Source organism: Panthera leo, chromosome A2, assembly GCF_018350215.1.
Source record: "Panthera leo isolate Ple1 chromosome A2, P.leo_Ple1_pat1.1, whole genome shotgun sequence".
NCBI lineage: Eukaryota > Metazoa > Chordata > Mammalia > Carnivora > Felidae > Panthera > Panthera leo.
Window position 1 is genome coordinate 133,495,299 of NC_056680.1, and position 23,395 is coordinate 133,518,693.

The 23,395-nt window shown below is 40.7% G+C and overlaps 1 protein-coding gene across 2 annotated transcripts in view; it reads left to right on the forward strand.

The window, feature by feature from the left end:
* The first annotated feature begins 2,489 nt into the window (after window positions 1-2,489).
* Window positions 2,490-23,395, forward strand: part of CAV1 (caveolin 1) — a 35,102-nt gene continuing 14,196 nt past the window's right edge. The window contains exons 1-2 of one of the 2 annotated variants that reach the window (XM_042922696.1): window positions 2,490-2,676; window positions 4,103-4,267. In XM_042922696.1, the coding sequence (XP_042778630.1) occupies window positions 2,647-2,676; window positions 4,103-4,267 (195 nt within the window). In that variant the 5' untranslated portion in view covers window positions 2,490-2,646. Of the gene's footprint in view, window positions 2,677-3,208; window positions 3,388-4,102; window positions 4,268-23,395 lie in introns of those variants that run through there. The other variant, XM_042922706.1, reaches the window with a different exon arrangement.

Genomic DNA, 23,395 nt, shown 5'->3' on the forward strand with positions numbered 1-23,395 from the left:
TGTTTCATTACCCCACAAAACTCCTTAAGAACAAATCATTTTCATGTATTTAGACTTGAATTTCCTCATCTCTAAAACAGATGGATTTGGATGAATGGTGTCCCTTTTAGCTCTATATTTTCAGTAACATATAATGCATAAGCTGACCTTAAGGCTGTTTCTTTTGGGGCGCCTGGGTGGCTCAGTGGGTTAAGCAGCCGACTTCAGCTCAGGTCATGATCTCGCGGTCGGTGAGTTCGAGCCCCGCGTTGGGCTCTGTGCTGACAGCTCAGAGCCTGGAGCCTGTTTCAGATTCTGTGTCTCCCTCTCTCTCTCTGACCCTCCCCCGTTCATGCTCTGTCTCTCTCTCTGTCTCAAAAGTAAATAAACGTGAAAAAAAAATTTAAATAAAAAAATATATATAGGCCAAATGAGTTGCCATACACTCATTTTTTAGTAAATGATTTGGTGAAAGTTACTGACTTACCTCCAAACCTAAAGTTATCTGCAAGGGTATCAAAAAAAATATTTTGTTTTCTGTATCATCTATTCATTTCAAATATTATACCTATGCTAACAATGTTCTCCTATCTTTATTTCTCATGAAGTTGGAGCCAGTTCCCCAATTTAGCTATTACAAACCATATAATCTGTTTCTTTTTGGTTCTAGCTTCTTGTTGAGGCAGGTTAATGAAGAGTTTGTGGTTTTTCCTCTCATTAGGAATTCATTCTGGCATTGACAACGCTTCAGTGATCATTATGATTCCGTGTGCTGCTGTTGATTTGACTTCGCCTTGGATTTCCCTCCGGTGAGTGCTAGTTAAGCATTCACTCACAGGCCTCCCCGGAAAGTCCATTCCTTGCTGGAATGCAGGACACACTCTCTCCCAGTTCCTGTTGGCTTTTTTTCACAGTCAAGATTACTCATCACAGCTGAGGACTGAATAACAATAGATGGGAAAGGGTTTCCACATTTTTCCATAGAACATAACCACAACTGCTTTGCAACCAACACTTATGAAGGAAGAGTTAGATGAACAGCAGTTTTTCAGCAATCATTAGAGGTAGACTGGGCACCACACAACACACTGACGCTGACACCACTCTTTCCTAGCATATCATGTTTGTTAACACACAATTTGTTCAAAGAATTTAGAAATGGAATTTGGCAGAAATAAACATTTAAAATCCCAATATTTTAGGAGATCATCAGTATTCTAATAATGACTAGCCAGCAAAATCAAAGTCATGCATGCCAACATTTGTGATATTTGTCCTGACATGTAATTAAAATTTTTTTTAAGTTATATTGTTTTTTTGCTATCAACAATAGCCTGTCCTTTATACTTTCTTTTATATTTTCGTAACTTCTCTCCATCTAGATAATTAATTCTAAGTGTTCCATCTTCTATTCCTCTTTCCCCCCCCCCACTCCTTTTGTGCCCCCACCTGTATGTACAGACTGCCTTTATTTTTAATGTAACCTGTGCCCCTTCAGGTTGTTCTCAGCTTTTTTATTTCAAGCCATAATTTTACTTTTGATTGTATATGGAACCTTAGTTAAAATGTCCTTTCTGAATAGCGAATATCTTGACTCATGATAGCTCAAATGTAAAATGACTGCTTATTGTTTAATTCTTATGTTGCTTTATAATAAAGAAAGCAGCCCCAGATTCAGGAAGAGATAGAGCATTTTAAATGCTGACAATTTTTTAAACTTCTAATCAAACAGTAGAAAAACCAAGTCTCCTGTAACTCACAGCCAAGTACATTAGAAAAAACTCCTCTATGATAAACTTGCAGCCCCAGTTAAATATTTCTACAATTGTAAATATTTTATGTTATTTTGTAAATACGGCATAACTTGTTGGCATAAATTTCCTTTGTTCCAAAAAGAACAGTAAACTTTAACATTTTCATTTATTTCAAAGCATTTGGGAGAATTTCAGAAGTGGTTTGGGAAATATTAAATTCTACATGCCTGCTTCTCCAAGTTTCCCATCCACACCGACTAGATGTAAAGGATTGTCACCAAAAGCACACCACACACGCGCGCCCACACAAATTCCTTCCTTGTGTTTAGACGAAATGCACCTAAAGGTCCCGGGCCATTTTTCATCCCTTCCTCTGTGGAACAGGGAGATAGCTGTGTCTTGATCAGAGATGGAACCTGGGCGATGGGAAGAAACGGCTCAGAACAGAGCAGAATTCTTTCTGAAGCTCTGGTGCCCATACTGGGCATCTCTGCTTATGCGCCGTGTCCCTGCACTCCCCACCCCTTCAGGGATGATGCACTGCAAAAACATTCGCTCTCCGCAGGACGCCTCTCAGTGGTTCATAACTGGGAAAATCTTGCCCCAGGTTTAAAATATCTGCCCAAGCAACTCAGAGCGGGTGAAACGCTTTTTCATTGCTCTTTCCTCCCTGCGGGCGCTCCCCACCCTCCGCTGCCAGAACCTTGGGGATGTGCCTAGACCCGGCGCAGCGCAAGTCCCGGCCAACCGCGAGCAGAACAAACCCTTGGCCCGCGGCCAGGAGGCTCCCTCCCAGCCACCGCCCCCCGCCAGCGCCTTTTTTTCCCCCATACAATACAAGATCTTCCTTCCTCAGTTCCCTTAAATAACAGCCCAGGGAAATCTCAGAGCCTTCGTCCAGCCACGGGCCAGCATGTCTGGGGGCAAATACGTAGACTCCGAGGTAGGCTTGGGTGGGTGCGCGCCGGGCCCTGGAGAGCACAAGAAGTGTCTCCTGCTATCTCCCACTCCAAATATTCCGACTGCTTTCCTTGCCCCAGCCCTCTCTTGACTTTAGAACACTCCTCTCGCGCTGGCACCTCTGAGGAATGGGCCTGGGCGGGGAGCTGAAGAGAAGGCAGGAATGTTTTAGATTTTCCTATGAGAAAGGGGCCCTGGGCCCCCCAAACTAGAGAGAGGAGGAAAAGAGGACGGGGGTCCTGAAATTAGGTCTGCTTGCCGGACCGAGGACGTATTTCTAGGTGGGTCCGGGGTGCTGCTTTATTTCGGGACTCCCACCGTCCAATCCCTGACTGCTGGGAGGCGGCGAGCTGGAACGCAGGGTGGGAAGTCATTCACCCGCAATCCTGGGGACGGTCCCCGCGACTCCCCGCCAGGCACCTGGACCGGTTGGCCGGAACGGCAGAGTCATGTTTGCACTTTCCAAAGCTCTTGGGCCACCTCAAGAACTCTTCCTGCATCTTGGCGCCTGGAGGGGGTGTTTGGAGAAGGATGGAGCTCTACTCTCCCCAACTACCACCACCAGGTCCAACTACCCTCCTGCGCTCGGGCTCCGCCCGAGTGTGGAGACCTCGTTTTCCCAAACAGGGCCGCCGCTCAACCACCGGCCGGCAGCCTAGGAGTGACCTGAGGGTGGGTCGAGGGCGCAGTGCAGGTGAGATACCATTGTTCTAGGGAGTTTAGGGGGGTTGACACATGGCTTGGCCCAGAGATGGGGGCTTTCGGGCTGTGACCACTACGAGCGCGGAGAGAGCGTAGGGACAAAGAGCGCAGAGGAAGACTGGGGGGTGGGGCGCGAACAGGTGCGAGGGATATGCGACCTGGAAGCAACAAAAATGGGGACAGCCCATTTTTGGGTCGGGGGTGTTCAACCTGGATCTGAAAGATAAACTGGAAGAGCTTACTGAGAGGAGGAATGGGGGACGGAAAAATGGAGCAGGTGAAGCACTCGGGGCGAGCGTGGCGTGGCGGAAAGAGTGGCTGGACAGACGTCAGAGATCGGATCTCCTCGCCTGCTGGGGTCTCGGCGGGGTACCGCGGGGTACCTCCGGCAGGGCGCGCGCTGGGCGGGGGCCTGGGCTGACTGCGCCGCGGGGTTTGCCCTGACCCCTGGCGGCGGGCGGGGGAGACAGGAGCTCCCTGCCTGGTACGGAGGGGTGTGGTGTCCTCTGCTCGATCCTCTTAAAAAGCTAGCGGCGCCAAGGAGTTTACTGTGCGCTGAGCCACCGCTGCCGAAGCGGTTAGTTCGATTTTGAGCCTCGAGGTTTGCTCCGCCGCCAGCCTGACTTCTGATCACTTGTTTTCCTTTTTGAAATTTTCTTCCCATTGCCCGGACCACCCTCCCCCTCCTGGCCGTCTGCCCTCCGCAGGGACATCTCTACACTGTTCCCATTCGGGAACAGGGCAATATCTACAAGCCCAACAACAAGGCCATGGCAGAAGAGATTAACGAGAAGCAAGTGTACGACGCGCACACGAAGGAGATCGACTTGGTCAACCGCGATCCCAAGCATCTCAATGACGACGTTGTCAAGGTAAGGTGAGGCGGCCAGCTTATAAAGGACGCCCCCCCACCCCACCCCCGCCCCTGAGACGCTGTCAGGGTTGGGACATTTCTCTTCTGGCAAGCAGGCTGTGCATCCTTCTGTACCTTTGCCACACATATCGTTTTCTGGGCTTGATGTGTGGGAGCTCCAGCAGTTTTCAGAAATGTCACATATCCCCTCCCCCCTCCTGCTGGCTAGTTCAGCCGGAATGTAGCTAATGGAGTTTCATATAACTGCACTTTTCCTACAACTGCACTTTTCTCCTGGCAAATGAACCTCTGGATCTCTGCAACAGATTGACCCACACTCCTCGGGAGGGTGGGACAGTTGCCCTGCAGGTCACCCTCTGTCTATTCCCAGGCTTAATGTCTAGTGAAGGGTGGTGCCCTATTGCACATAGAATTAAAGCAGTAAGGTCATTGCATAAGGTCTTGTGCCAAGATGAGAACCGGAATGCAGAGTGGGCAGATTATCGTAGCTCCAATCAAGATATTTTCTTGAAAATAATACAGTGGGTAAAAATGCTTCAGACTAAGTACAAGTAATACATATAGTACATATTATATATAATAGGATATAATATTATACATATGAAAGGTATTTTAACTGGAAAGGTATTGTACTCATGCACAATCAAGCTAATTTACACAACCAAAAATAATGTGTACTTCTTGATTTCTCCCATAGACACCTCTAGTTAGGTATATAAAATTGTTTCTTCAGTGACTACCTGAGTCAGCCTTCCCTCAGCTAATGGGACACTCAGGTTGGAGTTCCTTTTTATACTTTCAGAATGTTTTTAGTGATTAAAAAAAAAGTTAATTGAAGGAGTTATTGGCCAAATTTAGATTTCAATCAGTGGTCAGTTTTTGATTATCATTATATTATTCAACTTCGACCCTTTTAGCAAATCAAGTCAGAGAAATTTATTGTCTGAACCCATCTGGATTGGGAAATCATGGGCCTAAGCCATTCTTGGCAGAGAGTTTTCTTTGAGGGGTGGGGAAGGCCAAGGAAAATCCTGGCCTGAAAGATTACAGTGTGAAGACCCAATTCTGCATAACCCAGAACAGCCAATGGGGCAGATGAGTGATTTCCACGTACCCAGCCTTCTATCTGTGGATGGGAGGAGCTAGAGCTCAGAAACTGTTCACATTTATGAATAATATATTTCAAAAAGGGAAACAATTTAACCTGTAACTGGAAGGAAAACGTAACTGTCAGAACTGACTCTCTTGGCTTGCTGATGGAGGAAAAAGGAAAACTGGAGCATTAGCGGGTTTTTCTACTAGCCAGATTATGGAATATTTAAAAGCCGCAGCAATAACAAGAGTAGTTTATAAACTGGAAATTAAAGTTGATAAAAACTATTTACTAGAAGCATCACTTCAAAGGGGCAAGGGGGGCGGGGCAGGGCATTTTTATTTTTTGCCAGTCTCATGTAGCTTTGGATGAGAAGAGATGCCAGGAAAAGAGGCAGATTTCAGAAAGGGACAGCTTCATTGGAGCCTCCCTGTTGTTCCACCATAGTGTGAGTGGGGTTCCTGGAGCAAGCAAGCCTCCCAGGATGAGTCAGAGAAGCCAGCAGTGTGGATGTGGGTCTCTACACATAGCATGACTAAGCTGAGAAAGAAAGGCCCCACTGGGAAAAGAGACTTCAACACAGATGGAAAAAAGGCATAACAGGCTTAGAGGAAATAGCAGTTTACAGAATAGCATTTCAAAGAGCAAGTGTGGGGATCCTCATATTAAAAAAAAAAAAAAATTAAAAGGAAGAGTTACAGCAAGCTCCTGCTGGCCTAGAGAAAGCAAACCCCTCCCATTTGCTCCTATGAGCAAAACAAGACAGTTAGACAGAAAAATCCACCTTGGGAAGATTTTGGAGACCAGCTGCTTGGTCAAGAGAGGACTTCAGAGAATGCTCTACAAAGACAGACCCAAGCTACAAGTACAAATTTTGCCCAAAGAGTGCTGTCTGCCAGTAGAGCCAGGAAGGGTGGCCTATATTCTATGGAGACTCCTATTTTATAAGTGTTTTTCTTTGAGTCCAAGCACAGACATAATGACAGAAAGAGGGATGATTCTCTCCAGTGTACATGGCAGTAAATAATAAATTTCCCTAAATTTTCCTTTTGATGACACAGACTTCTTAAAATAACAAAATCATCCCAAGTTCTGTGAATGCACAGTAGCTTAAAACTTCATGTGATAATAGAAGAAGCAGTGGTCAGGATACCAAATCAGGTAAGGAAAGGCCTGTTTGAAAGGCAAGTAGCTCCATTAAAGCTGCCTCTGCTGAGTCTGTCATCTCTGGCCTCTTGTGGCTCTTTCAATTTCAATTTCAAATAATTAACATTAAATAAAATTTAAAATTCAGTTCCTCAGTCACACTAGCCACAATCTGAGTTCTCAGTATATGAGGTTACTGGCTCCTGTATTAGCACAGGTACAGAACATTTCCATCATCATGGAAATTGCTTTTGGACAGCTCCAGACTAGTTCCCTGCACTTTTAAAAGTCTCTTATACCAAGTTTAGAAAAATAACTCTAGAAGGAGAAGAAATGAAACACTGATGTACAGTGTGAGGAACAGCATGGTTCATCTGCACAGTGTCCTTTCAGTCTCATAAAACAGCTACTTAGGGAGGAAAAGAAAACTCAGAAGCTGGGTATGCCATGAATTTATATTTTAAGAGGGTAGAGTATTATCACCTATTCCACTAGTGATAATGACATAAATTGGTCTATACAATTCATTCCAATAAAATTAGTTTATCTCACTAAAGGTTTGCTATACTATGAGATATCTATATAGACATTTGTCCAAAAATAGTAGGCTATGAATGCTTTTTAAAATTTCTTCTGATTAAAGTGATCACAACTTCAGACCCTCATTCTCTCTCTGAGATTTCTGTCTTCTTTTTATGTTCACATTTTCATTTGTATGTTTACTATGCACTTATTTGTAACTTCTATATAAATAAAATGGGTTCAGATATCATATTAGCCATCAATCAATTCCTTTGTTAAATTCATCATATGCTAGACTACACACTGTGTTACATACTACAAAGGATAATTCCCAAAATAAGTCCTAACAATCACAAGGATTACAGTTAGTGAGACAAGATGTAAATAGATAAAAAGTTTAAAAAAATACACACACACACCATATCACAATAGTAAGTCACTGCCAAATGGTAACTAATGGGTCCTTTTTGCTTTGACTGCCAGGAAACATATAGCTAGATTTTAAGTTTCATTAACCCATGTTACTTACTCTTTCCCACGTATGGTTTTGTATTTTCACTTTCTTTTTTAAGACAGGATATTTTATGTGGTGTCTACTATAAAACTTCTCATCATCATTTTGGAAATAGATCAAATCTATAATGTAATAAGTCAAAAGTAAGTATTATTGAATATTGAATAATAAAAAGGTTTTTAAAAAGTGAATGGTATTATCTTGATCTTGCTAATCAAACAATGTAGATGTATATCGGATTATCACATTGTACACTTTGAATACATTCAATTATACTTGTCAATTATTCTTCAATAAAGTTTTAAAAAAAGTGAACGATATTGATGTTAAGTGTTAGGGAGACCTTCCTGTGGATAGCACAACAGGGTGAGGGAAGGGAGACGAATTATAGTTTAATAGAGAAGAGCACAAAAGAGTGCAATCTGAGTTGGATCACAAAGGACAAATAGAATGCAAATAGCTGAGAAAAGCACAGGAGGACGTTCTAAATAAACCAGGCAGAGATGGGAATGTCTCATACAGGGCATGATGGAAGGTTTAGTAGCCCGTTTTGATCGGAATTAGAGAGTTCATGTGGCAGAACGGTACATCATAAAGATGAGCCAGATGATCATGGCCAGATGGCAGAGTCCTTTATTCAGCACTCATGATAACTTTGGACTTTATCATCTCAGCAGTGAGAAGGCAAGAAGACTTCAAGTTTGAGTATGACATGGTGAGGGTGGGCTTTCTGGAAGATGACTAGTTAAACTATACTATGTAAGGAAAGGTAGACAGTCTGGATGAGCAGAGAACTGTTACGAGGTAATTGTATTATGGTCTAGACATGAAATGAGAAAGACGGTATGCAGTGGCACTCGGGATAAAAAGCACAAAATGACAGAATTTTAGAATTGGAAGAGAACATAATGGTTACCAGCCTAACTTCCAATTATTTAAGGGAAATTTAAATAAGGAAGTTTAAAATTTTATCCATGTTTTCAAATGATTACTGTCCAAAACAGAAATTTTGAAATATAAGGAAGGATAGACAAGATTATGTGATTCTTATAGACTATTGCTTTGAGGGAAGGAATGAATTGAGATGATTCTGAGATTAGTCCTGAGAAAAATCAGAACATATGAGAGAAGAACTTGGTTGGAAAATAAAAATATGCATTTGTAACTTTCTATCCTAAAACTTGAATGTAATAATTCTTAAATATTTTCAGACACAAAATTTTCTTTGGAAGTCAAAAAAAAGTCATACACATGGTAATCAGACCGGTTTTGATTTCAAAATGACGTCCTAATGCATCCCTGATCCCTTTCAGCTAGAAAGCAATCTAGAGCCATTGACAATTAATCTCAATATAAAGGTCATTTTTAATTCTCTGTTTATTTGATATACATATAATCAAAGCATAAAACTTAAAAGATCAGATGGTCTCAAAGCACTCAGTACCCTCTTAATATTTTCTTCTGTTGGAGTTGGTTTTGTTGGTTTATTTGTGTAGGAGATAGCTTCACAAGATGGTGATAGACATGCTGCCACATAGGACGAGATCATGCATGGAATTCAGAATCTCCAGCTTGTAAAGGAGCATTATGGTCATTTTTGGTGGGAAATTATTCTCACATCACTGAATAAAGAATGATACTAAGTTGGGGGTTATTACTCATTCATAAGCATCTGAAAACACAAGTTTAGCCAACAATGATATACGTTTTAAATGTTTATTAAAAGAAAGTCTCTTTTTCTTCTCCATCTCCTGTCATCAAAAGACACTGAAAGATTAACTCAAATTTGGTTTGGTTATGAAATTTCATAAAACTTATTAAAATTTAGACAAGATACACCAAATGTCTTTGAATTATGAAAAAGTTCATGGTGTGGCTTATTCTTCCAATTCACAACAGCATTGGCTACATTTTAAAAGAGCTTAAAGTAAGAACAGCTGCAATAGTAAACAGCATCTGGAAAGTCCAGTAATTTGAAAAACCACCTGCTTATGCATCCTGCCCACTCAAGTCCATAAAATAACAGACATTTTCATATTCTGAATGAAACTGCTTTAATTTGCCCTACTTTTCAACATAAGTTCTCTATGATGAAACACGCACAGAGAATTGGCCCCTGCAAGAACAGGGCTGCGCGCACTGATCTGTGGGGTTCTGGACCCTTTCATGATACTCCTGGCTTGGTTTGTGTGAGGAAAGGGCAAGGGTGCTGTTTTCATACAAAGGTGATTTATGTCAAGAAACACTCTTTTTTCTTCCACACTCTGGATCTTATATATATTATCTGCTTTACAGTACCCTAAAGCCATAGAGAAAGAGATTTGCTTACTATACTTCTTTTAAAAGAAGTTTCTTAAAAAAAGAAGCCCCCAGCCCCAAGATAAATGCCTGGTGTATAGGTACTCAGAGGCACCTTGATAGAGTGGAAAGAGTATTGTGCCAAGATAAGAAAAAATATTTTTGCAACTTTTGTAACTTTCTTCTCTAAAACTTGAATGTAATCATTCTTAAATATGCACAGACACAAAATTCTTTTCCTTTAACAGTCAAGGGAAAGCATACACATAGTAATCAGATCAGTTTTGGTTTCACCATAATGGCCTAAAACTTTCATGATCTCTTTCAGTTAGAAAGTATCTAGTCCCATTAGTGGAAGACTGGACACCAAGGAAGAAGTAAAGAATGGTTGGGCCAACAGTAGTCCCCGAGAATTGAGCTTATAAATAGGAATCAAACTTGTTTGGCTAATAAAAGCTAATAAACACCAGCCCTAAAAATATTTTGGGCAAGCTATTTTGTTTCTATGCTTCAATTTCTCTAACTATAAAGAAAAGAATGAGAATCATTCTCATATAATAGCATTCCCTCAAAAAGTCATCTACCTTTAAGTAAATAATTATTACGTACTATGCCAGTGGCTACCATACGGAGCAAGATAGATAGGAGCACTACTCACAGAGTATAAAGCTATTTCCTTGCCTCTATATAGTTTATTTTGCAAACTTTTGCTGGAATTTCTTTAACAAATTCTACTGTCTGTTAAAACTTTATAACCTTCAGGGCTTAGTTCAAAAAATGACTCATTTATAATGCCTCAAATTGTTCCTGAGCCAGTAAACAAGGCACGGGCAAAATAAGGAACATATATATTTTTAAACAATTTGCCTCTGTTCCTGTCCTATTTAAAATGTAATTAAATTATGGAAAATATTTCTGTTCTTTCATATTGTCTCTTCCAGCATTGGCTCTCAACTTCTAATATTCCTATTGAATCCTTAAAATTTGCAGCTCTTTAAGAACCTTATAGCCTCTTTACAAACCCAAGAGGGTTATAAAAATGTGGCTAGGCATCAGAATCACCAAAGGAATTTTTTTAAAATACAGGTGCCCGGGGAGGCTGGGTGGCTGTCGGCTGAGCATCCGACTTCAGCTCAGGTCATGATCTCATGGTTTGTGAGTTTGAACCCTGCATGGGGCTCTGTGCTGACAGCACAGAGCCTGGAGCCTGTTTCGGATTCTGTGTTTCCCTTTCTCTCTGCCCCTCCCCCACTTGTGCTCACGCTCTCTGTCTCTCTCTCTCTCTCTCTCAAAAAATAAATATTTAAAAATTTTTTAAAAAATACAGGTGTCTGAGCTTACTATAGATCGATTAAGTTAGAATATCTAGAGTTGGAGCCTAAGGATCTATATTTTTCAAAATTCCCTATATGATTTTTGCAATGTAATTACATTTTGTATAGGTTTAGAAAGTTTGGCTTAAAGACATACACCATGGATGGCTCTATCCTAAGAAAATAGAGGACTATATAGTAACACTGTATAATTCTAGATATTCTCCCTTCCAGAAGAATATTTGAGGATTAGGCTAGCTTAAACCTACCAGAGAGTTTTGAAACACCATGAAAGTCTCCCAAATCCACTTTGCTCAATGATTCTCCATCCCTTGAGGCCACTTGGGTTTATAGCCAACCATAAACTTAGCACTGCAGGGTGACCTAGGAGTGGGTAGCCACAGGCTCTAGTTTGTCCCATTCGGACCAGTTGGTAGTGATCAGCCCCAAGTAACTATTGGCCTCTTAATATGGCCCTTAATAGTGCCATAACAGGCCTTAATAGATATGGCCTCTTAATAGTGCCCCTTCCACATTCAGAAGTGTCATAGCTTAAGAGATAAATTATATGGTCATAGATGGATTGGCAATGGCCTATAGCTGATTCCTATAACTTGGATTACACTGGAAATCCCTACACACACTAATTTTTAGCAGAATGGGCAAAATTTCCACACGCCAGGCATGACATGCCTTTCTTTCCAGCTGACCCCTTCCTGCCCTTCATCGCAACCATCAAGCTGCACTGTAACTTGAAGGAGGAGCTCTTAAGTGCCAATCTACTCTTCTGTCAGCCTTTAGTTTCTCTCCCTGCAACACAGGGTTAATGAAACTGACATCCTTCCATCACATATTTTGTCAATTCCTCCGTCAAGGATTAAAATGTTTAAAATAGTTTTAACTATTTTTCAGTTAGTCCAGGAAACATAAAATGGCATGCTTTTCACATGAACCATTGTTTAGGGTTGGGGGAAGTGTTTTTAATTTTGTCTTAAAGGAAATCTGCATGATCCATGTACAGTGCAACTATCAGGGGAATTCTTTGATAGAACGGATTTACACCTGCACAGAATACATATTTCCTGCCTCTCATGGGAACTATGTTGATGTTTCAGATATAAAATACATCTTGTTTTCTTTTATTGAACCTTGAAAAGATGTCTTCTTGTTGGTCATTATTTCATGGCAGGGGAAATACATATTCCTAAAGGCACAACCAAGCTTCCTCTTCAGCTACTGTCAGCTGTTTAGGTAATTAAGAGCCAGGCATTTTTAATTTGGAGGAGGCTTAAATAAATTTGATGTTGTGTATATGTGCTTAATATTCTATCTTACAGCAATTTAAAAGTAAAATTTTTAAAGCTGTATTCAATATATAAACCTTTCCTGAGCCCAGCAAGGACATTACAGTAAAAATGGACATTGATAGAGTCTATGTAAAAAGATAAATTGTGTCTAGAGCTTGCATTGGATCATCTCCTATTTGTTGCAGGTATCAAACACAATTACATCTTCTCACTTACAACGAGTAACTGGAAAAGATGCTGATATAGGGACCCAAGTAGTTGAGAAAGTGTAAGACTGGGAAAAAAAGAAGCAAAGATAGAGAAAAAAAGAAGGCCCCTTCTCCCCATCTTGCCATCCATTCTGTGCTAGAATGAGCTTTGCACATGCCAACTCCAGTATCCCAACGTCCATTTCTTTCTTTGCACAATGCTGCCATGTCTGATGGCACGGTCAGTGGGGAGAAAGCAAGGGACACAACCAACACCCAGATCAGCAGGGTCTTCTGTGCCTAGCCAAGGCATTTGTCCCTTTATAAGCCACAGCAATCCACAAAGGCATCATTAGGCCAGGAAGCGAACTGATGAGATAAGGCCTTTACTAATAAAAAGGGCTAAATTCAAGCAGTGGGGCCATCCAAAGGGTGCCAGATGTGCAGGCAAGAGTCAAACAGGAGATGGGATGCTTCTGCCAACATTCCTACACACTAGCTCAGTGGTACAGATTACTTACTCCTCCAATGACCCTTTGAGGTAGGGACTATTGTTATTATCACCATTATATTCCCTTTGCAGATAAGGAAGCTCAGGCTTATTCATTTACTCAGAATTACATAGGTAAGAAGTGGTTGAGTCAGAGTTTGAACCTAGACAGTGAGATTCTAGAGCTCAGGTTCTTAACCATTGTACTCCATCCAGTGCCTCTCTCTCTCTCTCCAGCAATAGATCATAGTCCAAGCAGACAGTCATGTCACCACAGTGCAGAAAGAGATGACTGTGTTCTCAGAGTAGGTGGACAGCATTTGGCAAGGGGGATTCCAGAAGTCCTCTGAGTTGGGAGTGACAGGCCTGTAGTCCTAAGGTCAGACTCTAGATGCTGGCAGGTGGGTTGGGGAAGGAGGGAAAAGGACCAATGTGAAGACTAATGTAAGACCCCAAACCTCAAGAAATCTAGATGCTGGGTGAGTTCCCAATAAGACAGGGAGGGTCAAGTCCCAAAGACCAGAATTGGGGTACAAAGTGGGGATGTGGTCTCAGTGACTAAAGTGTAATACATGCCCAGAACCAGACAAGATGCAGTGCTGGCTTGTGCTCAATCACCTGGGTCTTTAAAGCATCCTGATTGCCCAGGTTGGCCAAAGTGCCTGGGGTGTGGCTGGTCCTACCTGGATGTGTGGGGAGGAGGAGCAGATGTGAGAGAATGAGGCATGTCCTGACAGGCACTTTCAACTTAACAGCTTTATTTAAGGTTCTCAATTTGCCTATTCGATTTCTAGACATTTGTGCTGTTACAGTAACACGTTGTGAAAACAAAACAGTTGAGAAAAACCTTAGTTTTATGCTAGTAGGAGAAATGCCTCTTTAATCCTGAAAGTAGTTTCTCTGAGACTTCCTCCCTAGTAATTATGTATTTGTTCTCAAAAACAAATGCCAGAAGTAAGGAACAGACTTAATAAGGCATTTTACAAGGCACCATTAATCTCTCAGAAGAACAATGGGAGTGTTTTATCAATCATGGCTCACTGTTGGCCTTTTCTATATGATTAGCAGTAATAAAATATAGCTGGAAATGGGTATACCAAAATATGTCAAGGAAATGGAATTGCATTCATTGTAGATAACCAATTATTTTGGTTAGGTGAACAGATCTCTTCCTTACTTGATCCTGAGCACCATGCTTTTTAATAGGGAGAGAAATTGCCCAAAATAGTTAATAATCACCATTTCACCAAACTATTGTAAGTAAACACCTCCATTACTGTAGTTATAGAGGTGAGAATGAGAGTCATTCTCAGATAATGCACTCCCTTAGAAAGGCCATTTAACAAATATTTAAGAAAGAAGCATGCACTCTAAACCAGGCACAAAGGATGTCCTGAGTCCTTCCACACCAGAGTCTTCCTGACAGAACCACAGCCTTCTGCCAGGGCTCATCGCCTCTGTTAGCTTTTGCTGACCAATCTCATAGGAATTGGTTATCTCTTTTCTTTGCTTCCACCACATTTTGTTTTTATCTCTATTTTGGCATACATCAAAGCCTTCTAAGTATTCTGCTTCGCTATCCCCATGTCCTCCCCACCTTCCCTTTCCACTGCATGCCTGAGTCCTTCAGAGCTGGACAGTGACCCCCTGGTGGCCCCAGAACTGTGGCTGCCCAGTACCCACCCCAGGGCCCCACACTGAGTCTGCCATCAGAAAATGGATGTCAAGTTGAGTCTGCTGAAATTCTTCTTTAAGTAACCGAATGTCTCCTGCAAGTGAAAGGACAACAGGATTACATTATTGAGTGTCTTCCTTTGCCCCTTTCTCTATGGCAGCCACATTTTAAACCTTCTAAAAAAAAAACATATCCAGATAATAAAGAAATCCAAACATATCAACTCTATTTACTAAAGTAAAGAGAAAACATGTTCTGTGTATATGTTTATTATTAAAAATTTTATTTTTGTCTCCAGTTTGAGGAGGACACAAATGCATCTCTCCTGAGCCTTCAGTGAGCAGGCTATGGCACCTGGATGGTCTCCCAGGGCCTGGGGGATAAGGATAATCTCCTAAGTTTCTGGCACGTAGGGCAGGCAAATTCCCAGAATGCCAAGAGATGCCATTATTGATGTTTGATGTTGCCCACTGGGGCCAGAAGACTGACAGTTGGATATTGGGACACATGAGAAATCCCTTACAAAGAAGGGGGTAAGAATTCCCTGTCATACCATCCATATGCCTCTGGACAATGGCAAACATCAGAGGAATGACTAAGTCAGGAGACAGCTCTGAAGAAAAATTCAAACCTTCCACACCTGAAGGAGCCAAAAGCTTTGAGAAACCCAAGCTTCTTTTTCCTTCTCTTTGGCTTTATTACTTCTAGATCTTAAGTACATAGAGCTCTGAGATTTTACTAACTGGTAGGTGGTAACCATTAATCCACTATTCCAACAGCATAGAAGTTTCTTTGTACCTCAGAGGTCCTCTCTCATAGGTCTCAGGTTTAAGAAGGAGAAGGAGGAGAAAGAGAAGAAGGAGAAGGAGGAGAAGAAAAATGGACCAATACATATAGATGTCTCTAGAAAGGATCAGACATCATTCATTTCATTGTTGATGTCTGTCCCAAATGAAAAGAAGTTAGCTCCTTTTCCATCCTTTCTCTCATCTCCTGTGAGAGGAAGTGGATTTACTGCAATATGTATAAAAGTAAGACTTTTTGGTTTGACTCCAGTTTCCCTATCAACAAGCTAAGTATAGGAGATCAGGATCTCATTTAGTTAAGAATAGATAGGACTAGGAAGTAGCCATCAAAAAAAGGGTGATGATGTGTAATGAGAATTTTAGGTGTGACTGGTATCTAACATACAGCCAAGACCACAGCCCTACCTAGCACATTTAATATTTTATCAATGACTGGAATACAAGAGGACTCACAACTTACAAATGACACCAATTACAATGACCTTGTTAATATCTGTGATAAAAATAACATCAAAGTGGTTGTGACAAATTGTAAGTAGCCCATAAATATAGGGCCTATATTTATGGCCCTATTAAGATAAAGGGCTATACAAAGTGAGATAATGATAAATGACTAGAAATAGAACGTATAGATATTAAGTAGGAAACAATTTATAAAAATTTTATAAAAATTTATAAAAAATAAGGTAAATTTATAAAAAAGAAAATACCAGGAAAAGGTTGTCATTCCTGTGGAAATTTGATGTGGAAAACCAAGATGCTTGGTGAGCATAATGGATATGGAAACCCCTTGTTATAATTCCATATTATATTGGTCTATATAAGGGACCAAGATCTCCAGGGTGATAATCACTATTGTAAATGTGCCCTTAAATGAATCCACAATGCTCCATTCCCCTTGGGCAATAGGGGATGCAAGCTAGTCTACCAGTTTTTCATAAACACTAAACATCTCAGTAATATAATGATACTTTAAAGGAAGTATAATAGATGGAATCAAATGGACAATGCAATCAGAAGAAATGTCACCTACAAGATTCTCTACTTCATTTCCTATTTGTTAGACTTATTAAAAATGCGTTCTGTTTTGATCTTATGAGGGAGGTAGAGATGCTAGAAAGATCCCACAGAAGAGCAAAAGGAAGCAGATAAGGGATGAAGAGAAACCTCCAGGTATGGCTGAGAAGGGACTGCTTTGTCTGGACAATTTTTTAGAAGAGTTGGAAGGGAACATGGAATGACAGCTGCCTTTAGGTATTGCCAGGTTATTATGAGACTTACAAGAAAAATACTGCTCAGACACAATCACCATTCAGGACAAGGAAAAGGGAGGAAGGGATGTACACTTAAAAAAAAAGTGTTAGGTTTCCTGGGAGAAGAAATTTCAAGTAATTAGAGGGGTTAATCCCAGGAATGTGTCACAGAGGTTGTTTTATAATAGTTGTGTGTTAAATTCCTTACTTGTCTATGTAACTGCTCAAATTCCTCTACCTCTGCAATTACAAATAGATGTATAACAGCATTGACACACAGTCTCATAATTAAGCACTGGCATACATATGAGCACTTTTCCTCTATTCCAGCAGGATACCTGGTTTGTTTGAGGGCAAAGAGTAGTTGGTACGGCATTGTTTTAAACAGTGGTTGGGAATGCATGTGGTAAACATCTGAAAGTAGAACACTGAAAAATGCATGCATTGTATGTACCAAAAGGTCAGTATGAAATATTATCTCTATGGCAAGCCTGCCCATCCACTCCCACCTACACATTGCATATTCAAACAATTTCACAGTTTGTATAAACCTCTATTGTGATTTAAACTCACTAGACAGTATGGCTTCTGCAAAGGGGTGGCTGTTTTGTGACTTTAGACCACATGATTTAGGCATAAATCATCGGGGGAACATCTCAAAATACTGTTGTATCCCATCCCCAGAAATTCTAACTGAACTAATTTATGATGGGGTCCAGGCCTATGTATTGTTGTTAATTTGTTTTTTTTTTCTTGTTGTTTTTTGTTTTTTGTTTTTCTGAAAGCTTTCCAGGTTAGGCTAATGTACAGCCAGATTTGAGTCTGGTTTAGACTCCGAATTTCTTAATAATAAAATTATGTGCCATCATAAAACTTTCAGGACCATAAGGGCCACCATGGGGAAATTATTCCTTCTCAGCATCTTCATTTTGGGGAATCCTTAGCACTCCAATCCTTAGCATTGGAGTATGATATTGTCTCTCAAATTGCTATTACAAAAAATACTTTCTGGAACTCTAGTATAGCAACTGTGTAAGACAGACTTTGTATGTGGGATAAATCTCGTGTCACTCATGTAATCCAGTCCTGTTGTTTCCCTTTTCTTTTGCTCATTCTTTCTATTCTCCCCAAGAGGAATATCATCTGGTTAGAGTGTCATCCCCAATCCCCTTTTTCTACATGGTTCACGGCTCAGGCATACTAAGAATGGAGCTGACAACATGCACTGGTTTTTCTTCTACTGGTACAGAGGCCACAGGAAGCTTCACTAGGCCTAGCGACAGGCAGGTCTCTGTCGTTTCTCTAGTGCCTGGCACAGAGAAGAGAGAAGTGCTTTACTGATGCCAATTACTCCTCAGAGCAGATGGGGAAACTGAGCCTCAGAAAAAGTCTGAATTCTACCCTTTCTTGGACACTGACCTCCAGTGTTGCCTTGAGCCTTAGAAAAGTCACTTGGACCCTCTGGACAGCAGTTTCTTCACCTATAGCAATCAATAAGAGACTAGATGGTCCCTAAGTTGCTTTCACTTCTAAAATTCTATGATCCGGTTGACCAGTATTCATAAGAGTGGAAGCCTCTAAAGGTATATGAAGTCCATTCAGAGAGAATGGTGGAAGACTCCTCATCAATACTACTTTTACTTTCTTCCTAGATTTTACCAATTGTCATTCTCATTCTTAATATTCAGGCTGTGGGATTCAGTTAAATCATCTTTGAAGTACTGAGCTAACGACAGATGACATGCTGAATATACTACCAATAAATATTTGGTACTAAAGAGATGAGGAGCTGGAGTTCATTTTCCCTTCTCATCTGTGCTCAGAACTGTGGTCTTCCCTTTTATTGTCCTTGCCTCAAAACTTTGCTTGTGTCCCAAGATAGACCAGAAAATTAGTTCCAAAGTAGATTACAAACTTTCAGTAATCTTTTTTGTAACCAGTTTATTCCTCTTCATTCACTTAACAGATTACACCCTTACTTATAACTTTAGAGCAATGGTCTTAAAAAAGTCTGACTAAATAAAAAATGCTCAGACTTTCTGAGTGCTGACAGTTGTCAAATTCACCTAGCCCATGTGGCCACATTTCTGAAGTTCTTTTAACAGCCCATCTGCAAGCAATAGAATCAGATGACTAAGAGCTATGGAGCAGAAGCACTATTACTTTGAGTCAGATTTTCCCATTAGCCAGCTATAATTTATTTCTCTCTGATCCATACAAAGTTTCAAATTTAGGGCCCTGTATGATTTTAATCCTATCACTTAGCGCCCAACCTGTACGATGCCAAAGCTAAACATGATTTCAGACCACCTGAACATTCTTCAGGAACTAATCAACTCCCTAAGCAAAGCTATGTCTAAATCCATAGGTTTGAACCCAAATTTCATGAGAAGCAAAAATTGAATTAATCTGAGTTTACTGTTATTAATCACCTTTGATCACTCTTTCACCAAAATTACTAAAACTGTGTTAGAATAACTTAATGCGATCAATAAATGCAATTACTAACCCTTGGATGGGATAATAACATATTCAGAACTTCTTTCCTAAAGGACATTTTATCAGGTTGGTGCTCTTGTAAATAGAAGAGAGAGAAATATAGCTAAGCAAATGGCAGCATTAACTAATTCATTCATTTATTCAGCAAATATTAATTTAGTACCTAATATATTCCAGGGAGGTGAGAGCCTGAGTGGCTTAGTCAAGTGTCTGACTCTTGATTTCAGCTCAGGTCATGATCTCACAGTCCTGAGACAGAGCCCTGAGTCAGGCTCTACTCTGGGCATGAAATCTGCCTAAGATTCTCTCTCTCCCTCTCCCTCTCCCTCTGCCCTGCTTGTGCTCTCTCTCTCTCTCTCCTTTCCTCCCACACACGCGCGTGCATGCTTGCGCACACACACACACACACACGCACACACACACCAAACTATATTTCAGGGAGGTTATAGTCTAGTAGCAGAAATAATCTCTCTCTAGCTCTTACCCTCTCTCTCTCTCTCTTTCTCAAACACACACTCACTCAATCAAACCATTAAATAAGTGTCAGAAAGGCTGGATTATAAAACATCCAGGTGAGAAAAGGGGTGGGGACCAGAAAGAAGTCTTTGGAGAAAGAACATTTAGATTAATACATGACAACTCCAAGATAGCCAGGTGAAGAGTGATGGAAGGAGTGTTCCAAGCAAAACTAACAGGAGGTAGGAAGGCCCTAAAACAGGGAAGGACTCGGGTCATTGTCCTGAAAGAAATTACTCAAAATTCCAGTCTAAATTCAAATTATTACTGATTTGGGGAGTAGCAAGAAAGAAAATTCCTCTGTTACCTTAATAATAAGGTGGTGCACCACAGAAGGACATCACCCCTCCCTGGTAATGATTCCTGAATAAGCTTGAGCAGCCAGAGGTCATCTCTATTTTATTTGCACTGCCCCCTTTTCAATGACTCATAACCAGCTATGTTTCCTTGTTTCACTTATTCCATCCTCAAAAGTAGGTGTTTCATAAATACTGAACAAATGAATGAATGAATGAATCAATCAATCAATCAACTCACAAAGCCATAGTACTATAAACCAAAAGTGCCTGCAATAAATATACAAGCATTCTAGGCTATAAATATTTCTAAAGTTCAGGTCCTAGCTCATCGCATCAAATTATGATTTTCTAGAGCAGTAGTTTTCAACCAGGGATAATTTTGCTCTCCCTCCTAAGGGATATTTGGCAGTGTCTGGAGTTATTTTCAATTGTCACAGTTCAGGGGGTACTACTGCATCTATTGGGTGGAGGATAGGGATACTGATAATCATTCTACAGTGCACAGGACAGTACCCCTACTTTCACCCCACAACAAAGAATTATCCGGCCCAAAATGCCAACAGTGCTCAGATGGAGAAACCTTGTGGTAGAAGTTAGGGTCTGTGTCTTGAGAACCACATAATGGCTGTGATTATCCTTGCTTAGACCTGACAAGAACTCTAGTTTAGATCCTTTTCCTTACTTGCCTAGCAATGTAGGCAAGTAGATTTATTTCATTAATTTTCTATTTGTTTAATAAACAGACTCTAAGCACTGGAGGGGAAAATATTCCAGCAGTGAGGTAAGATGAATGCTATTAGTAACCCTAGTTGACTTAACTGAATGGTAGGAAATAACTCCCACCATCAGGAAGTGAATTGTAGAAACTGAAAAGAAGTTAAGAGGGTTGGAAATGCTCTGGTTCAAACAAATGTCTATGCAGACCAATCGGTAGTTTGAAAATGGTGAAGACATTTCCGTTTCTTGTGTCTTTGTTAGAATGGAAAGAGCTTTTATTTTCTTTAGTGTGGTAATCATTCATATTTGTCCCATGACACACCCAGAAGTTTAAAGAATAACAAACTCCCAACTGTAAACACAGAATTTCGTGAGCAAGTGAGGCCTCTAGATGAATCCTTATAAATGCTGTTTGGAGGTAGAATAAGATTTCCATGCATTAAGCAATGCAGGACTTTTCTATTAAGAGAACTTCCAATACTTCCAAGGGCTGAAGTTATTTCTCCTCAAGGATGGCAAACACGAATCCCCAAAGGCACCATTCCTTCCTGTTCAAGTTCACTGCTTCAGTCAATTCTCCTATCACTAGCCCTTACATGGCCTATTTTTACTCTGTTCACTTGTTCCATATCACTTGTTTGGTGACACTCAACATCAGCAAGTGCCACCAAATCGATATCAGAAGACTGAAGATTTAAATAAGGAATCAAAAGATATGCAGTCTGCTTTGTACTGAACCATCTGCAACTAAGCACTTTTTGTGATCATAAATATGTGAGGCCATGTTGGCAGAAGAGATGGTTCAGGTTCCTAAAGAAGGTTCAGAGCCAGCTCGTCACAGGTACACTAAATATAGTTTTACATTTCTATCTGGGATCCCCAGAAAAAGAGGGTGGGCAACCTACTCCAGGAAGCATGAAAATGCTTTGGAACCTGGAAATCATCATGGAGGATAGTTTTCAGGAATTTGAAAGGAATGTATATTCATTTCTTAGGGTTATCTTAACAATAATCCCACACAGGGTGGCTTAAAGCAATAGAAGTTTATAGTCTCATGGTTCTGGATGCTAGATGTCCAAAATCAAGATGTCACCAGGGCCATGTTCCTCCTGAAACCTGTATGGGAGTCCTTTGTCTCTTCCTAGTTTCTGGTGATTTGCTGGCAATGTTTGGCATTCCTTGGCTTGCAGCTGCATAACTCCAATCACATGGCCTTCTCCCTGTTTGTCTTCTCATTACCATCTTCTTATAAGGATGCCAGCCATATTGGATGAAGGGCCCACCCTACTCCAGTATGACCTCATCCTAATTACATCTACAAGACCTTGTCTCCAAATATGGTCACATTCTGAGGTACTAAGGATTAGGATTTCAACATGTCTTTTTGAGGAGGACACAATTCAATGCATAACAAGATGCAAACTAGGAATGTATATTTTTGTTATCAGAACAGAGAAATTTAACTTAAAATTTTAAAGTGTAATACAAACCCTAGGGTAATTCTTACTTCCTCCTAAGAAGAGCAAAAGATGGAGAAACCTGTTGGTTACCTTCAAATGATTGAAAAAGAAGAAGGCAAAAAGGAATTAATCCAAAGCAAAGAGAGTCCCATTACTTGGTGTTGGTGCCACCTTCTGACAAATCCAGGAGCTCAGTCAGCTGGGGCATCATCTTCCTCAGGATATATTTGGTTGCTGTGTGCCTCATGTTTATAATAAACTCCAGAAGGCTAATGCACTTGATAGAGATGAGTGATGCACTTTGATAGAGATGACTTAATCCTTCTTGTTTGCATAATGGCAGGATGCAAAATAAGCACTCACCTGCCTGAAACGATTTCAGGAATGCCAAGAGTTCTCCTTTTCCAAAATATCTCCTCCATTCTCCCAACACTGTTACTGAAATCCCTGACATTTCCCCACTTCTCCTGGTTGGAATTCTTGGACCAGAAGCTCCTGATGTAGCACTGACCATTGCCCCCAGGCACTGTCCCAAACATTTTTCATAAGTTAAGTCATTTAGTACACAGAACAATCCTATGAAGTAAGTACTATTTGACCTCCAATTTACAGATGAGAAACTAAGAGAGAGAGGCTTAGAGCTTATGTAAGGTAACATAGCAGAGTTGAGATTCAAACCTAGCTTTCATGCTATGAACCAGGGGAGGGGACAATATTGCCTCTCAAAAGTAGGGAGCAACACAGTAACTAATCTATTATCATGCCCACTCAGAACTGTCAGATTTCTCAGACACTCAGGTAGGGAATGAAGTAGGGAATGAAGCCTAAGGCAGCTTTTGTTTCTCAAAGTATCTTCCCCAGACCCTTTGCATTAAAATAGGGGAGGGAGTACAGATACCTGGACCCTACCCTCAAACCCACCAATCTAGGATCTCAGGGCCCAGGCATCTGCATTTTAACAAACATCACCCAGAAACTTCTTGAGTGTACTAATGTTGGACAACAACTGGCCTTACAGGAATGGAATAAG